A 17,573-nucleotide genomic window follows, 5' to 3' on the forward strand; every position below is an offset into this window, starting at 1 on the left:
AGTCATTCTAATGCAGGAAATAATAGTCCACATTTAAATGCATAAAGCAAGTTGGCATTCAGTCACTTTAAAAGGCTCTTCATAGTCAATTGTTCATGTGGAGAGGGATGAAGCAGACTGTCATGGCTGCCTTTCAATAAAAGTGCCCAGGCGAGCAGATGGTGTTGATGAATGCGGAGAGCTACAGACAGGATCTCCCTCGGTGCTTCCTACTTCCTAAATGAGACATTTGTGTGCAAATGGATTACATGTCAAGTTGTCACCAGTAACTCCAGTAATTAAATGCATAGTTCTGCGCAATTAAAAAAATATATACAGGCCAGGTTCACTTGCCCGTTCTGTATTTCTCTGATTTGTTCTTGTCAACATCTGCTGAAAGTTGAGCCCGCTGCAGTCAAATTAACAGTTGCCATCACACACTCGTTATGATAGCACTTAAAAGGCCTTCTGATTCATCGAAGAATAGCAAGAAAAAAATTAATGAATACATCAATTTCATCCATTTATGATCTAGAGTGCTTATCCAAGCATATTTCAGGGGGATGTTTCACCTTCGCCATGAAATGTTGACCTTTAAAAACCTATACTGGATGTGTGTGGTGGTAGCTCGTCGGTAAGGACTTCACTCCACTATAGGTCTACTCTTTGCCGACCAAGTTTGGTGAATAGCTAACATGGAAAGAAATATCTTTTACATATTTGACAATGAGGCTTCAAAATATCCATGATGTGTTTGGATGCTATTTTTCCTCATGTGAGGGCAAACAAAAAAACAAAACAAAAAAATCCTACCACAAAGGCTGCTTCTCTCCACACAAAGGTGTGAAACAGATGATGTAATTTACTAACAAATGATCATTTAATAAAAACACTTACAGCATATTTCGTTGTTGTATGACTCCAAACACTGTGTTCCTATAACAACCATGGAATACATTACAGACAATAAGAATACTAATACAGTACCGGTAATTAGAAAACAATCACTCATCACAGGCACACTTCCTAAAACACACACACTATGCAATAAAAATGAAAAAAACAAAATTTGCATTAAAACATCATTCACACAGTAGCTTTGTAGCATCATTAAATAAAACTTACCATACTTATCACAAAATAGTCCTTCCACTTTAATGCCACACAAAATATTGGCAAAAGCACTTGGCATATTTCAGATTTAGGAAAGTTGTTGGAAATTCATATAATCAAAACTATTCAGGCTTGCTCTTAAAGTGAAATTAATTTGAGAATTTTTTTCATTGTAAAATGCAATTTGATTTTTGACCCCCCCAAAAACCCAATTTAATTATGATTACATTTTATATGTTATTATACAATATATATTGGGACTATGGAGTACCTGGGCTGTGCTCGAAGTTAAGAGGTAGTTCATCTAAAATAATTGACTTCCCTTTTGAGGGTCTTCTCCATGAATTATGTGCTATGCTGGTCAAACTCATGAGAGGACAGTGAGAAGCACAGTCCCTTTGGTCTTCTTGAGGACGTCCACTGCTTCGGCGTGTGTCACCCCCTCCAGACAGTGTCCGTTCACCGCAATTATCTGATCGCCTCGTTTCAGCGTCCCATCCTCAATGGCTGCTCCCTGCGGAGCAAAATGATGGGAAAGATGCCTCACAGAGGTAAGACGATAAACTGCATGCACAACTATGATGAAATGCTGGTTTGCAAGGAAAAAAAAACCCTCAATGTTTTGAAGTGTGAAATTCATGGATTCATAATTCTGGATTTTATCAGGCCTCCCTGATGTAAAAAACAAAACAAAAAAAAAAACAAAAAAAAAAAAAGCCAACAGAATCCTTCCCAACGAGGATGCGAAGGACACAAATGTGGACATTAATAATATATGCTTGTGTATCGATCTAGAGCACTGACATAGATTGATAGGCAGAACAATTAAATGGTAGAAGATAAAATAAACCTGTGAATTAACCTGTGGCTATTGAAACATCAGAATACCGTATTCTCTGCACTATAAGGCGCTTCGGAGTTGAAGGGGCACCTTCAATGAATGGACAATTTTAAAACTCTTTGCATCTCATGATAAGGCTCATAGAATAGAAGCTACAACAGTGGCTGCGGTTGCGCTATGCATCCACTAGATGGAGCTACGACAAATGGAATACATACAATACAGCTTTTTTTTTATATAGAGCGCTCACAACCACTGCAGCTTTAACAAATCACTTTACAGAACATTTAAAATGCTAAATCTAAGAAATCAGAATATTGATCTATATATAAGGCGCATCGGATTATAAGATGCACCGCACTGTCTGCTTCTGAGAACATTTAATGCTTTTAGGTACCTCTGAGTATATCAGCTTTGTGCTCAATTAAATGGACACAGATTTTGCTCAGTGTAAATTGAGACAAACTTGTCATTATTTCAAATTATACATTTTGTGCCGCTGTCGTTTGATGGCGTGTGTAAAAACAGCCAACGTTGCTCAATTATTGGTGTAAAAAAAAAAAAAAAAAAAAGAATTGAACAATTATGAGTGTAATGATATGACTTCATTGTGTGTCCGCATGGACTGGGTCTGACCTTGTTGAAGATCGTTTTGATGTAGATGGGCAGGTCTCCATATGGGCTTCCGAAGCCTCCCACGATGCTGAAGCCCAGGCCTGAAGAGCCTCGATCCAGACTGACAGTCTTATACATCCGAGTGCTGTGAGCATACAATGTCAAACAAACTTTGTATTGTTTTCATACTGTGTTTTCTCTAAGCGCTGCACACAAACAACTGATATCGCGCTCTCTTCACTACAACTACTTACTCACTGAATGGGGAATTATTACGACACAGTGAGGTCACTACTCTGTAAATTTTGTCAAGTACATTTTACTCTAACAAGACCAGATTTGGTCCAATGGCTCCCTCGGCAACTAGAGCGGGAGTAAATCTTCAGAATACTATCTACTATCATCCGTATAAAATATGGGTGAGTAACTTATGTTCTCATCAAATAAAAGTTGATTTTAATTGTTTTGGAGTACAATTAATCCACGCCTCTAAATAGTTTCCTCTCTTCCAAGTGTAAATTTGACGCCGTTTAGACTGTGTACCAGAGGTTGTTGTGAAAGCCTGGCAGGCTATTGGGCTGGCCCGATGGTAGCTCACGTACACCGCTGGGATGATGAGTGTTGCGTCCAGCTGCCACCTGCAGTATACACACACAAAATAGTTCTGTTCATTTATAAGGGCCTGTGTGTGCCCCCTTGGGGTGCAAAGGAGAGTTTGAATTTGCTGTTTATTATTGATACTGGCCGGACATTTCAGGTGCCTTATTCGGGGCTTAGTTTTGCCTGGAAACTCTGAAATTTTTCACATGTACAAACACGTGTGCCTTGAAAATCTACTTATTCAAGCTGTCCTGAACATCCAAAAAAATCAGTGGCCCCCAGAAAGATGGAACAACCCCTCACATCTGATTCACTAACATGTGTATCAAAACAGGGCACACAACAATACAATTTGGGCCAAATTCCCAGGCTCATACTTTATATAGCCCTTTGAGAGAAATCATTCAAATGAGGCCCAACTGGCAGTCTATCTAAGAGAGATGGATGATGCTTAATTGCAAAACTTTTTGGCCCACATTGTCATCACGTATAAGGTCAAGTGAGGCATCAGATTTTAAAGCATGTTCATTTTAATTAATTTGACCTTTTGCATTGCTTTATTTGATAAAGCGATGATATATTCCAGTAACCTCTTGACAAGTCTCAATTTTCTGCCATTTCATTCCTCTCTGTCTAATTGAAAGCAGTCATGATTGAAGACTAAAAGCAATCAAAGGATGGAGGAGGTGATTGCAGTTAGCCAGTTACCATTAGCCACTACCGGGAAACAACTAAAGACTCTCATATGCACACATTATGGAGTTATTCAATTCTATTCTCAGTTAAAAAAAAAAAAAAAGATAAATATTTGATCATGTTGGGGATTTATATATGTTTTGACATTGTGGTACAGGAAACGGTGACATTACCTGTAGGGTGACTGCACCAATGGCATTTTTAAGCAAGGCTCCGGCCTGGATGTGAGTCATTCCCTCCACGGAGACGTCATTTATACTGAGGATCCTGTCTCCTAGCTGATGGGAACACAGTACACTAAAAAATGTACCCTGACATTTTTTTACTTTTTTTTTGCGAGGACATTTCAGTGACGTGAAACTAGTTTGCTTTAAACAATTTGTCAACTATGAACAAGTCTTCGGGATGTTTGAAATATTTGTCAATAATTAGATACAATAATTAAATGTATGAGTAGCATGTCTTGTGAGAAATAAAGTTGGCGGATGAGTCTTCATCGTTTGATGGAAATGACAGATGTCTTTTCCTGAGGCGTACAGTAGTTTAAACAGACACACACACACACACACGGACGCATGCGCACGCATACACACACCTTTAATTGCTGTGTTTTGGCAGCTCCTCCACTGGTATCCATGGTCGCAAGAAAAAGAGGTACGTTGCCATGGGGACTGCCCACTCCTCCTGCTAAAGTGATGCCGAGGGAGTCACGTGGACCCTGTGATGATGCCACAAACACACACACACACACACACACACACACACACACACACACACACACACACACACACACACACACACACACACACACACACACACACACACACAAGCACCCACGAGCACCCACGAGCCCGCGCAGGTACACATGAATAGCGTTGGACTTATTTCACCAAGCACATGATTGACTTTGCTATGCTCACTGAGAGTACTTTCAAATGTGTCTAAAGTTTCTCTTGTACACTATGAAGCACTTGCAAATACAAATGTATTCAAGAGACACTAACCTTTTTAATAACTACTTTTCTGTAGTCGGGGTTGTCTTCAAATGCTGTTGGAGCTGAAAGTGAGCTAAGTTATTATGGTGCCTTTTCAAAATCCTTTTTAAGACACAGCTCATTCATATTGTAATTTACCATGACAAAGATAACATCGTACTCACTGTGGGTCCCTCCTCTGTGTTCTGCCTCCCTCTGTTGGCCGACACAAGCAGTGGAACTGCTTGAGGGTGTCAGGGTGGAACAGTCCGAGTCTTCACTCTGGATAAAGCACAACTTAAAGTACTCCTACATTCACAAAGCAACATTGTTAAAATATTGCATGAGCTGAATGTGAAAACTGCAGGCATATTTCAAATTAGAAAGTTGATTCAGAAAAATATGATGACCTAATAACACAACTGGTTACATTCAAGACGAATATCAGAAGTTGGGTTAGCAAACAGTTTACCTGGTTCTGTTCAGGGTATGGCAACCCGGCTTTAAAACGAGCCACCTCTAGGTGAAACACACCACAGCAATTCTGTGACATGAAACAAACAAAAAGTATGGTTTTGACACAGAGGTAATCATTCATTCATTCATTCAAACATCTTCCGAACCGCTTGATCCTCACTAGGGTCGCGGGGGGTGCTGCAGCCTATCCCAGCTGTCTCCGGGCAGTAGGCGGGGGACACCCTGAATCGGTTGCCAGCCAATCGCAGGGCACACAGAGACGAACAACCAACCACGCTCACACTCACACCTTGGGACAATTTAGAGTGTTCAATCAGCCTGCCACGCATGTTTTTGGAATGTGGGAGGAAACCGGAGCACCCGGAGAAAACCCACGCAGACCTGGGGAGAACATGCAAACTCCACACAGGGAGGCCGAAGCTGGAATCTAACCCGGGTGTCAGGGTGGAACAGTCACCCCCGCACTGTGAAGCCGACGTGCTAACCACTGGACTACCTGGCCGCCCACAGAGGTAATCTCACGTGCAAATTGAAATCTGCCTTACCTGCAGAAGCCTCTCGGCAAGGTCTTGTGATTCTGCACGGATGTCCTCCCCGTTGATTGACAGAATCTGGTCACCTAGCATCAACCTGCCATCCAAATCCGTTACGCCTCCTTTGATGATATCTGACACAAAGATGCCGGTGTCATTCCTGTTGGAAGAAAACAGAGGTCAACGCTGTGTCTGTCGCACGTAAAGAGAACACACGACGGGACCTGAAAGCCGGCTGTTTTGCATCACGTCACACTTATCGTACAGGAAGAACCATAAAAAAATTAGCACTCATTAAGTATAATTTATCACACGTCAGTGATGCAGTGTGAATATGAGCTGCCTCTTGCACTGCTATGGTTATTAAAGAATGCCGTAACTGTGTGATTTCGTTATGTCCTTAGACATATATTGTGGGCCTATGCTAATACATGTGAGCAGCCACAATATCAGGTACACAATTCACATCAATATCTATGTTCCAAGTATTCGTGACATTATAATTTATAACAAAATAACTTCACTGCATCATTGGAAAGGGCGGTTCAAAAAATTATTCAAAAATCCATGCAAGAACATGTATGTGAACCATTTGAAATGACATGGGTTTAAATTGGTCATCAAATGTGATCTGATGTTCACGTTGCAACAGTAGACCAGCATAGTTTTCTGAAATCAACATGTAATTGTTAACATTTCAAAAATAAACTGTTCATTAAAATAGTTATCTACCACACTGTGTAATATAGAAAGGTAAAGGAAACAAGAGAACAGTACAGTAGTAGAAAGTGAGGCTACGCACTGACAGCCACGGATCAATTCCACATGAAGACACCTTTATCAATACTTTTCCTAGGTCAGAGCCATCATTCATCACATCACATGTGACATCATCAGGAAATTCACAACATGAAAAAAATAACCTCATCCATCAACTGAAAGCATCAACATGAAAACTTCCTCCACCTGCCTGCATGGATCAATAAAGTCCCCGTCAAAGGTGAGAAACTACTTCAGACAAGAAATCAGGTTCAAATATCATAAAGAAGCACCGTTTCTACTGGAGACGTGTGGTCGTCAATCACCACAATGTACCCAATTAGGTATCCTTCCGTTTTTTTATAATAAGTCTTTCTCAAAGTTGTACCTTATTTTTTCAACAAAATCTGAGATTTCAGTAGAGTAACAGCTGAAGTGAAACTGTTCACTGGCTTTTGAATGGTACTGAATTATTATGAATAAAATTACCATGGTCGACATATACATCGTTTAAAGTTTATTGAGGCAGTGTGATACTGTTCGGCATCCTGTACCTTTTACCCACAGTGGTGAAGCCAAGGCCCTTGACAGGATGTGGCCTCAAGACAAGACTGAAAACATCCCACAGGTCCTCCTCCTTGTAGGCCGCCTGGGGTCTGAAGACATGCAGCTCAACGCGTTGGGTGGTGAGTCTCAGTACACTAATGGCCTCGTCGTGAGTGGCCTGCCTCAGGTCAATCCCGTTAACCTGAAGCAAAGGGAGACAAAAATTACAGAGGTACGATGGCACTGCGGATTTTTTAAAACTTGCATTCACTACCAAAGTGCAAAGGTGTCTTTAGATACTTTGATATATACATTTAATTCGTTCTGTGACCACGAAGCTGAAGTGAAAACACTCAACTTTCCAATAATCCAAGAATCTCATAGAAATTAATTTCCAATGTATCCCAAACGTATTTTAATGATGAATGTAGAACGCCATACGATTGTACTTTATCTAAACATACCGTGATATCCGAAGTCATTGAGCCATCTCAACTCCTCTCAGTTAATAAGAATGGTAGTATGAGCCATTCTTTGCAGAGGATCAAGAATATATGACTGTGAGTACTACTATTCTTTCCGTCTAAATGCACTCTTTGCGTTCACATGTTACACCACCAAAACATTGATGCTATTTAGTGTTGGAATTAAGCTAGTAGACTAAATGGCAGCTTTGTGGTTGTTTTAAATACAATAAATATAGGTGCAATTAATAGTACAAAATGTCAAAATATCAACAATAGACACAATTCTGTGTACTTTCTAAAAATAGCCACTAATAATGTGCATTACTCTGGAAGACTGCATGAGTCAACCAAATTTTGCGCAAGCAGAGGCACGTTTCTATTACTAAGTCAATTGGATGTTTTTGAGGCACAGTTTCTATTAATTAGACTGACTTTCAATAATTGTTGATGTTACCTCGAAGATCTGGTCCCCAGCCTGCAGTCTTCCATCTCTCTGCGCTGCTCCTCCATCATTCACCTCATGGATTATTACTGACCCCTAGTGGATAACATTAGAAAAATACATTTACAACTTGATTGCAGTTAGAGGTGCTTAAAGGCAGACATCAGTGTCTCCTATTCAGGAGGAAAAAAAAGAACACTTTAAAAGAGGTGACAACTCAATTATTAATTATCACTCTCACCAGCAGAGTGTCACATCCTCCAACAATGCTGAGACCCAGGCCCAAGTTTCCCTTAAAAATCTCTATGGCAGTTTCTTTGCCAGCCACAACGGGACAGTTAAGAGGGTCAGACGCTGAAGTGGATGCACGGCAATCACGACGCTCCTTAGGAGTGGTCTGCTTTGCGCTCAGGGCCATGGTGGTGGAGCAGTCCAGAAGGGGCGATGGTACTTGATGAGGCTTTGACAAGGAGGCTGAAGCGGCTGAGGCAGCCTCAGGGCAGCTGGTAGACCCTTTGACAGTGGCCTCGTGTATGAGAAGCAGAGTAAGCTGTCAATAATTAAATACACCTGATGAAATCCTCCGATGAGCAAAGCTTTGTACCTTCGCCACCTTCAAGTGAGTCCCTGTCTCATCATTCACTGCTTTGACACTGTCCCCAACCTTTTCGGTGTTGTCCTGCAAACAGAGCTAAGTGTTGAAGACAAGTAACATATACGGGAATTGATGTCACACAGGAGCGGGATTAAAATTCAAACACCCTCTGGCCAAATATCTCAATAGCTGTAGCCTTGGGCCCAACATGAAAGCTTATTAGTGTATGACGACATCATGAGTGGGGGATGGCAAGCACAAACTCAAGGTTAATCGAGTAGAATTAGGACCGGAAATAGCAAGGGAGAAAACTCATTTTAAGAACCTTTACCGATGCATACATTATGCGCAGACATGGCCCTCATTATTGTATTCTATTATATTGGGACATCTTACAGCAAGATAAATTATGGATATAGCAATAAAAGCGTCTTCCAACAAGACTGTTGTGTCTGTGGGAATATTTGTTCATTTGTGAGGTCCGAGGTCACTGACGTGGGACCTGAGAGGGGGCCCGGCTCACAACGTCTGAGCTTTTCATCCTGAGAGTGTTCACACTGGAATAGAAAAGGGCATTTTTCAAACACTAATTAAATGTTCATTAATGGATGAAGTGGTGTTTGAGTACTGCATAGTCTGTCTATGTAATAAATGGTAATTATAGCTTAATTTAAGCACAAAAAAAATAACCTGATGGAACTATGTGTGCAACTGGTTTAATTCATAAATGATTTGGATAAATATTAAGCTGAACTGAGGTTAAAATCTATTGGGCATTTCAAATTCATCATTTTTTTCTGTTTTGAACTACCTTTTCCCTATTGTTTTCTCTCCTTTATTCATTTTACCTCCCCCTCCATCCTCTATTCATTTAACAGAACCTCGCCCCCACCCCCGCTCACCCCCCTCAGTCACAGCAGCAGCCAGCAATAAGGTCCCTGAGGTCTGGACTAAGGTAATGATTTTCCTTCCCAGTGTGATGTTTACATAATGTAAATATGGAAATGGATATAGTGATGTGCAATGCCACAAACAAATGCGATTAGGTTTTCTCTGCAGTCCCATTTTTGTTTTGTTTGGCTCACTTAGAAATATGGTGGCTCGAAGGTTGAAAAGAGCTCTTTACCGACTGATGGATCCACTGAATGCTACAGGTCCACGGGTTAGGTGGTGCCATTAAGGTTCTAGTGACAAGTAGTGAGCTATTTTGGGAGGAACCCTTTTATTGCCATGGTTTTTACAGTTGACAAGCATTTCACAAAATCTGGCTTCTGTCCTAAAAGCTTTACTCTGGCACATAGTCAGCTGTAGGATACATTTTAGATTTCTGCTACTTGTCTGTGAAGTGCTGAATGGTTTATGTTCTGGTTATATTAAAGAAATGCTGATGGAATATAGTGTGTTTGAAAAATACCTGGATGATGTTCTGGACATCTGTAGAGATTTGTTTATGAGCGTCCGAGTCAGTCTGGCTGCTTTGAGTGTCATCACCCACCATTGTGCAGCGGCTCTGGGGCATTTCGGTCGCTGTTTTATTTCTGTGGAAACAACATACAGTACAATCTAATGTGGTCGTTGGAATTTATCCTGTATGTGGCTGAGAAAGGCTTTGTGTGGCGTCACCTGACGAGAATGATCTTGACTTTAGAGTGAGTATTATCGATGATGGTGGAGGCGCTCTGATGACTGCGTCCATACAAGATCTGACCGTTGATCTATCAATCAAAACAGCCAGTGGTGTTCTTTATCCCATCCATCACCACATGAATCTGATTCCTGTCATCTTCTCCCGTTTCCTGTCAATCATTCCCTTCCTACACATTTGTCCCCAACTCCTCCCTGTTCCTTCATCAGTCACTGCAAGAATTCCAAATGGCACTAGCAATCATTCAAGAGGTCATTTTTCTTCATGAAATGCTGTTTCCATTTTTGCTGCTCTCATCTTTGAGACCTGTGCAGTGGAAACACTTCTACAAATCTGAAATGTTGTGAACAATTCTTTTGTGTTTCTTTCTTCATTTCATGACATCTCACAAGATGCCTGCATATCACGTACAATCTGACAAGACGGCAGTATCACTGCATCTCATTAAACCGAAAATCCAAACAAATCAAACATTGACCAGAGTCCTGGAATAGATACGTTTTCCACCTTAGTGTTTGCTCTCTTTTTCATCCCAACATCCCCATTCCATGTCCTTCTTACCTCTAGTAACTCATCCCCGACCTGTATTCGCCCATCTAAGCCGGCAGGTCCTCGAGGGTCTATATCCGCCACGTAGACGCTCATGCGGGCCCTGAAGCCATCCTTATTCCCTGCAAGGCGGATTCCCAAACCCTGTTCTGCCGTGCGCTTCTCCAACTCAATCATATGAAGCTTCCCTGACAGGGTGCCATAACGCTGCAGCATCTTTTCTGAAAAGTGGAGAGACAGTGTTGGCAAAAATAAATAAATAAATAAAGTGATTGTTAGGAGGAGAAGAGTAGACGATAAGGTGAACCTCAAAAAGTAAAGCATGCTGAAGGTAATGAGTGACACTTCATGTGGAGGGCAAGCAGCACACTCCAGAGGGGCTTGCGTGGGTGTGTGTTGCAGCAATTTGTCTGGAGGGGATGATGTGAGACGCGCTGTCAGAATGCTGAGGGATGACTGTGTTCAATACCGAGTGCACATATCCAGGATGACAAATGTGTGCGTGAGAAATGTGCATGTTCACTTCATCAGTGTAATCATAGTCACGCACATACGAGACACAGGAGAGGGGACGGTCATTTATTTGTGGATTTATTGAGGCTTTATGATGTTTTAATGAATACAATTGACAAAGTTTCACGAAGTGCGTGATTGTTGCTTGGGGTCATTGATTCAAACATTCAAAAGGAGTTGCTGTTCCAATCCTTGGTCAATGGGATAACTCACATTAAGAGAACATTTGAAAATGGGCCACAAGACTGACTTGGACTGCCAGGATTAGTCAACTAGTCACGATTACCTAGATGTAAATTGTCAACAATTAATTTAATAATTGATGTATATTCTCAAAACTGCCTCGCCGTGTCTGTCATTGACACACATGGAAGAGGTATGGGTACCTAGCAACAGAGCGTTGAAAGTTTGGGATGATTTCATCAAAAATACACCAGAAGAATGCAATATAATGTGGATCATTTTTTTTGTGTGTTTTAGAGCACGTTCATATGTTCAAATTTTACAGACTATATAGTATTTATTGTTGTTCTTGAGCAAAGTGTTTCGTTTTCCTGATTTTACTGTAGCTGTTTGCGTTCTCTTCGAAATTAAAACAAAACAAAACATTTTGATGCTTGAGTTAAGTAAGGGTACAAGTATTTAGTTTTGTTTGGATTAAACCAAAGTATTGATGTGCAACTCTGTGGATGGTTTTTATGTTGCATTTTTGTTTCCATTTTAAAATGCTTGCAACATTTACAAATACAAATGTAAAAGGCCGGAGTATCGCCTTCATTTTGATTTGCACGATCATATTGAAATATTCCAGGAATGCTGGTTCCATGTGAAAAGTTTCTTCATATATCTACTACTCTCTTAATAGTCTTTAATATTCGCATGTACAAACTATGTGTCCCAATACTTATGTTCATGTCATGTGTGTGTTTGTGTGTTAAATTCTAGTTCTGTAAACCTTTTGAAGAAGGTCTTAGTAAAGTTTGCTTACTTCTGCCACCGTCATCCTTATCATCAGAGGCTGCAATGCTTGGTGTCTTCACAGTCACAGGGCTTCGCCGACCTGCTCGATTGGAAGTCTGCTGAGGTACCTTGGGAGAGGTTTTGCATTATTGAGCCGGTTGTTGAGATGCCCCGGGGAATCCTTGCGGCATGAGTTGGACTACTCCTGAGGCCTGTTCAGAATGCTTGTGGGAGAAAAACTGACGCCCGCGATGCATTAATGCGTGCTATTTCAACGCGGGCTATAAATAACATGAAAGATGGCCAAAATCATGCATCATTTTTTGAACACCGTTTACAAATGCATGCAAACTTACTTCAAAAGAGCACACTGTTTATTCTAGCGCGTTATGAATCTCCATCAAAGAATGAAAACAAAGGGTTCGAACAAACAAGGTAGCTATGAGGGACTTTGAACAACACGGGCTCTATCCACAAATATGTACGTTAATTAAAATTTGGGGAAAATTGGCTTGGCACAGATGCTAATGCAGAGCTGCTTTTATTTAGTATCCTAATTATCCACAAGGGTGCACACACACAACGAAACAAGGTACTAACCTTAAATGGAGTAGGAGTGAACGGGTTTGTAGGGGGGAGACTAAGGAACAAACCAGTAAGATGCTGCACTTCCTATGATCATGAGGGGAGACACATCGATGCCAGCTCTAAATCCATCATCACCATTAAAAAAATAACATAAAAAATACCACCACATCCCGCATCTTCATTTCTAAGAAATGCCACGTAGGAGTGCATGACTCACTATATACAGCGGCCCCAATACACCACAGTCCAACAAAAATGTGGGAGAAGAAATATTACATCATGGCCTGCCTTGAAAAGTTATGATTGAGAAGCAGATAAAAAAAAGATCTTTTCCAAACTTTTTCCCCCACTCCACCCTCAAATCTTAAAGACGCGGCAAACATCACAGCACTGACAAAATGAGTTTTTACCTGGCTGCTGTGTGAGTTGGATGGCAAGGTTGGAGTTGTTCTTTCATGGTTGAAAAGCGAAGACGACTATGGAAAAAAATTAAAATAAAACACAAGCATAATGACGTCAGATCAGATGGCCTGTCCAGTTTGGTTGAGTAGTGGATGGCTGGTCAGGGAGGAAGAGAGAGAAAGAGAGAGAGAGGAGAGCGAGCTAGGTAGCTGGCTCGCTCGATAGATAGACAGACAGAAAGGAAGGTAGGAAAGGGAATAATAAATCAATGAATCGAGTTCTGAAAGGACTCAACTATGACACAATGTGTGCTAAATTTAATACTAGCGACTACCTAGCCTTATTAATAAATAAAACATTAAATAAAACGGTTTTGCGGTGGGTTTAAGCTGCAGCCTACCTGTGTTCCCTGCTGTCTGGACTGAACCAGCAGGTCTAAACAGTCTCCCGCCCCGCGGATAGCCTCCACCGCCTGCTCATGGCTGGCATCACTCAGGTCCACACCGCACACCTTTGACCATAAACAATCCACTGCTGTCAATCAATACGGGCCACATCTTTCATTACTGCTACGCAATTCTTTCGATTGAATCCAACAATATGTCTATTAATACATCAAGACATTTGACCAACATACCGTGTATGTTTTAATTTGCATTTTCTAAAGCGTGAGAAAGTCCACCACCTCAATGGTTACAAAGTACAAGCTGTGCTTCGAGGCAAGCCTGACTATAAAAAAAAAAAAAAAAAAAAACTTCCCATGGGAATATTCAGTGGCAGGACATAGTTTCTTTTTTCCATCTTTTGTGGCTATAGTGTCACTCAACTTTTTTTTTTTAAACACCAATTATTTTTCTGTCCCTTTGCTTGCAAGTCATCTCACACACATACACGCACGCACGCACGCACACATATACCTCCAATATCCTGTCCCCAACTTGGATGGTGCTGTTATGCGCTGCTGGGCTATCAGAGCTGATGTACTTGATGAAGATACCCCTCATCATCTCGCCACCACTCAGCCTCTGGCCCATGCCTTTGCCTCCCATAATGCTAATACCAAGGGACTGGCCTGGAGCTCGATTAAGCTGCACCCTGTAAGGCAAGCAAAACACACATGCGCCACAGGATTGTACAGTGACCGAGAGTAGGGTGCTGTACTGACGACGGGGAACCCGGCTAGAGTTTATCTGCCTTTGCCGAGATCAAATTCTACCCCATGAATAGGAACATACTTCTTTTTTTCACAATTGAAGAGCAGTATTTTTTTTCAAACCATAACATTCACATTTGTAATAGCCCAGGGAGAAGAAATGGTGCGCATGACTGGAAAATATCATTTTTATGTTCAGGCACTCTAGTTTTATGCCCATATGTAATATCATGGAAATTGGAAACTCAGCAATAGAAGCTAAACCTGTTCCAAGTAACGCATACATCCACACATTTGTAGAGGTAGAGAAAAATGAGATGTTGTTTATTTCCTTCAGAACGTCCATGTTTCACCTGGTTGGATGAAGCTTGGGATATCGGCTTTTATAAGGAAATGACAATGACATAATTATTGCAATGCATTATTATTTTAGCAATTATCGCAATAGGCTGACCCAAATAATTTATTTTATGACTCCATCTTAAAAACAAAGTGGCAGATAGCGAGTAACTGTAAACATAATTTCGCCTTTCCAGCACTTTATAAAACATTTAAGTATTTCTCAAGGCTTGACACACATTTTTCAAGGTAACAGTCAAGAATGCCAAACATGTGTGGGAAGGGTGTGAATGCATTTTTCCTGTCTGCCTGACAGAGGCCTATTTGGCTGAAAACAGTACAGTGAACATTTGCAGGAGGGACAATTAATCCGGGGCTATTTATTTTCACTCTTTCAGCTTTCCGTATTCGTCGCCTTGGGCTGAGTCTCACGGATTAAGTCGAAAAAATTGAATATCATACCTGCTGAGGGTAGACTCACAAAAGCGCACAAAAGTACACATTATGTGATTTATTCAAGCGGGATGCGATCATGAATACCACAAGAACAGATTGAGATGCGCATTAGCAATATGCCTTTCGTCTACTATGTGCTTTGAACACGACCTGGACACGTTGAAGGATAGAAGCTAAGAGAGGTGAATAAAATCAAAACAAAAAAAAAAGGAAACGTGTTACATTAATATGAATGTGTATTAATGGGAAGATACATGAAGTAGCATCAAGAAATCACTGACCTTCTAGGTTGGTCCCAAGACACAGGAGTGCAAGAATGATGATCTTCTGCCTCCTCGTTTACATCCAACTTCATCAGGACTTCACCATCCACACCATTCTCCTCCTTTTTCTCTTCCCTCTCTGGGTCTTCCTCCCCCCTTTTTGTGAGGTAGAGATTTTGTTGGCTGAGGAGAAAAATACCGTTACATTCAGAGCTGAAATGTTAATGAAATGAAAAAGCATTTACAACAAATTTCTATGATAGACTGAAAAAAAGAATAGTTTTAAGAATACATATTTTAAAGGCTTCCACATAAATCAGATATATTTAAAAAATGCAATTAGCTCATCCCGAGCACATTCTTAGGAATTAAAACAATCCTTCTAAGCACTCATTGAACAGCAATATTAAATAATGAACATGAAAAGTGAGCAATAAAGTTTAAAGACTAAACCATAATTTGGGTTAAATAATTGAAGAAGTATTCATCCGACTGACAAAATTCAAGCAAATGAAGAAAGTTTACAAATTGGTACTGATCTAAATCAAGCTTATTTTACCTTGGCCTTTGCTGGTCTGGTGTTCTTTTTTATTTATTAATGACAAACTAAGAACATTATGGGGGAAAAATATGAAACTGCAGCACCAATCGAGTCCTGCCCAAATGTATTTTTGGCACCCACAGTACTTTAGGTTCAAACAGTCCTTAAACACTCAATTTTCAGCCAGTGAGGTCACAGTAAGGTAATACATTTGTGTGTGTGTGAAAGATTTTTTTTCATGAATATATTTAACGGTCGAGGGTTGTATTAAGCCTGTTGAGGTGAGTGATGGTGTTGCTATTTGCGCACCATGAGCCTATAGCCCGTTAGTTCACACTGAAGTAGGCTGAACAAATAGTTCCAAATGGGCTGATAGGGTGTGGGGGCATGCAAAAGGGAGAGTGTGAAGACAGGAAAGAGAAGGAAAAATGAAGCGAGAGAGCCGACCGAGGGAAAGAGATCGAAATAAAGCAAAGACAAGGTCTTGAAAGATGGCAGTGAAGAAAAGGCTGCAGAGAGAAATGGGAGCGAGGTATGAGTGGTGAGGTGGTCGGGCTGTCGGAGAGAGAGAGAGAGAGGGAGAGCGAGAGAGAGAGGACGAGTCAGGGAGACGAAGTGAAAGCGGGGACAGACAGAAACGAAACAATTCATTTTCGCTGACAGTCAGCAATGAGATCCATAAGCGAACAGCTAAATATAACTCAAGCGATTCAACATGCAGGCGGTGAGAGTGTGAGGAATCGAGAAAGTGAGACAGAAAGAGAGAGAGAGAGAGAGACACGCACTCACGTTAGCCACAAAGGGATGGAAAGGAGAAAATATGGACTGGAGACTGGCACTGAACATACTCAGGGGTGGGGGTAATTAAAGTGTCAGAGAATAACTCAGCGCATTAGCACGAGTGAGGCTGCTGGGAAAGTGAAGATGTGTGATGCGTTACACTCATAAATTCCTAAGGTGAACACATTAAAGGATTTACATTCCCCATAATGTATAGCTGCACATTTCATAGCCTCTCTGCAGCAAACATATCAATATGCGATAGAACAGCAGCCTTGTGGTCCAATAAAGTCATAAAGCCCGGACAGGTTTATCTTGCACCAGGTCGGGATTAGGTGAGCATGAATAATAGGCTGGGAGCTGTGGCGCTTACATTACCTCGAGTCGGCATCTGGATTCACACTAGGGACGATGGCTGTGTCTTCGAATGGGAACCTGGTTTTGCCTGCGGTCACACCAGGACCCGCGGTTTTACACTGGACAGGGGACCTGGCCGACAATTGTTCTGGCGGTGTGGGGGAGCAAGGTGGGTCTTCTAGGATAGATGCCAGTGGGGGCAAACGCAGTCTGGTACGGTGCTCATCCACCTGGTGTGCCGGCACATAATTTATACTAGAGGGATGGAGGATGAGATGAACACACACAATCGTTACAAAACAGAAACGCACAGTACAATAACGGACAAGTTACGTGGGAACACAAGCGCAAAACATCTCTACTTTTAGACACGAATGGGAATAGAACAAA

At 41.2% G+C, this 17,573-nt stretch overlaps 1 protein-coding gene across 4 annotated transcripts in view; it reads right to left on the minus strand.

The window, feature by feature from the left end:
- Positions 1–837: 837 nt before the first annotated feature.
- The window catches only part of si:dkey-92j12.5 (multiple PDZ domain protein), a 40,434-nt gene continuing 23,698 nt past the window's right edge, over positions 838–17,573 (minus strand). Inside the window, exons 21-43 of one of the 4 annotated variants that reach the window (XM_052083422.1) lie at positions 17,205–17,438; positions 15,524–15,688; positions 14,212–14,389; positions 13,695–13,805; positions 13,303–13,368; positions 12,905–12,976; positions 12,333–12,432; positions 10,844–11,052; positions 10,261–10,352; positions 10,052–10,175; positions 8,647–8,721; positions 8,284–8,568; positions 8,055–8,138; positions 7,142–7,335; positions 5,841–5,988; positions 5,291–5,362; positions 5,004–5,100; positions 4,849–4,901; positions 4,440–4,562; positions 4,018–4,122; positions 3,092–3,186; positions 2,570–2,693; positions 838–1,606 (exon numbers count right to left, since the gene is read on the minus strand). In XM_052083422.1, coding sequence (XP_051939382.1) covers positions 1,460–1,606; positions 2,570–2,693; positions 3,092–3,186; positions 4,018–4,122; positions 4,440–4,562; positions 4,849–4,901; positions 5,004–5,100; positions 5,291–5,362; positions 5,841–5,988; positions 7,142–7,335; positions 8,055–8,138; positions 8,284–8,568; positions 8,647–8,721; positions 10,052–10,175; positions 10,261–10,352; positions 10,844–11,052; positions 12,333–12,432; positions 12,905–12,976; positions 13,303–13,368; positions 13,695–13,805; positions 14,212–14,389; positions 15,524–15,688; positions 17,205–17,438 — 2,953 coding nt within the window. In that variant the 3' untranslated portion in view covers positions 838–1,459. Of the gene's footprint in view, positions 1,607–2,569; positions 2,694–3,091; positions 3,187–4,017; positions 4,123–4,439; positions 4,563–4,848; positions 4,902–5,003; positions 5,128–5,290; positions 5,363–5,840; positions 5,989–7,141; positions 7,336–8,054; positions 8,139–8,283; positions 8,569–8,646; positions 8,722–10,051; positions 10,176–10,260; positions 10,353–10,843; positions 11,053–12,332; positions 12,433–12,904; positions 12,977–13,302; positions 13,369–13,694; positions 13,806–14,211; positions 14,390–15,523; positions 15,689–17,204; positions 17,439–17,573 lie in introns of all 4 variants that reach the window. The other 3 variants (XM_052083421.1, XM_052083424.1, XM_052083423.1) reach the window with 3 other exon arrangements.

Source organism: Hippocampus zosterae, chromosome 13 (genome assembly GCF_025434085.1).
Source record: "Hippocampus zosterae strain Florida chromosome 13, ASM2543408v3, whole genome shotgun sequence".
NCBI lineage: Eukaryota > Metazoa > Chordata > Actinopteri > Syngnathiformes > Syngnathidae > Hippocampus > Hippocampus zosterae.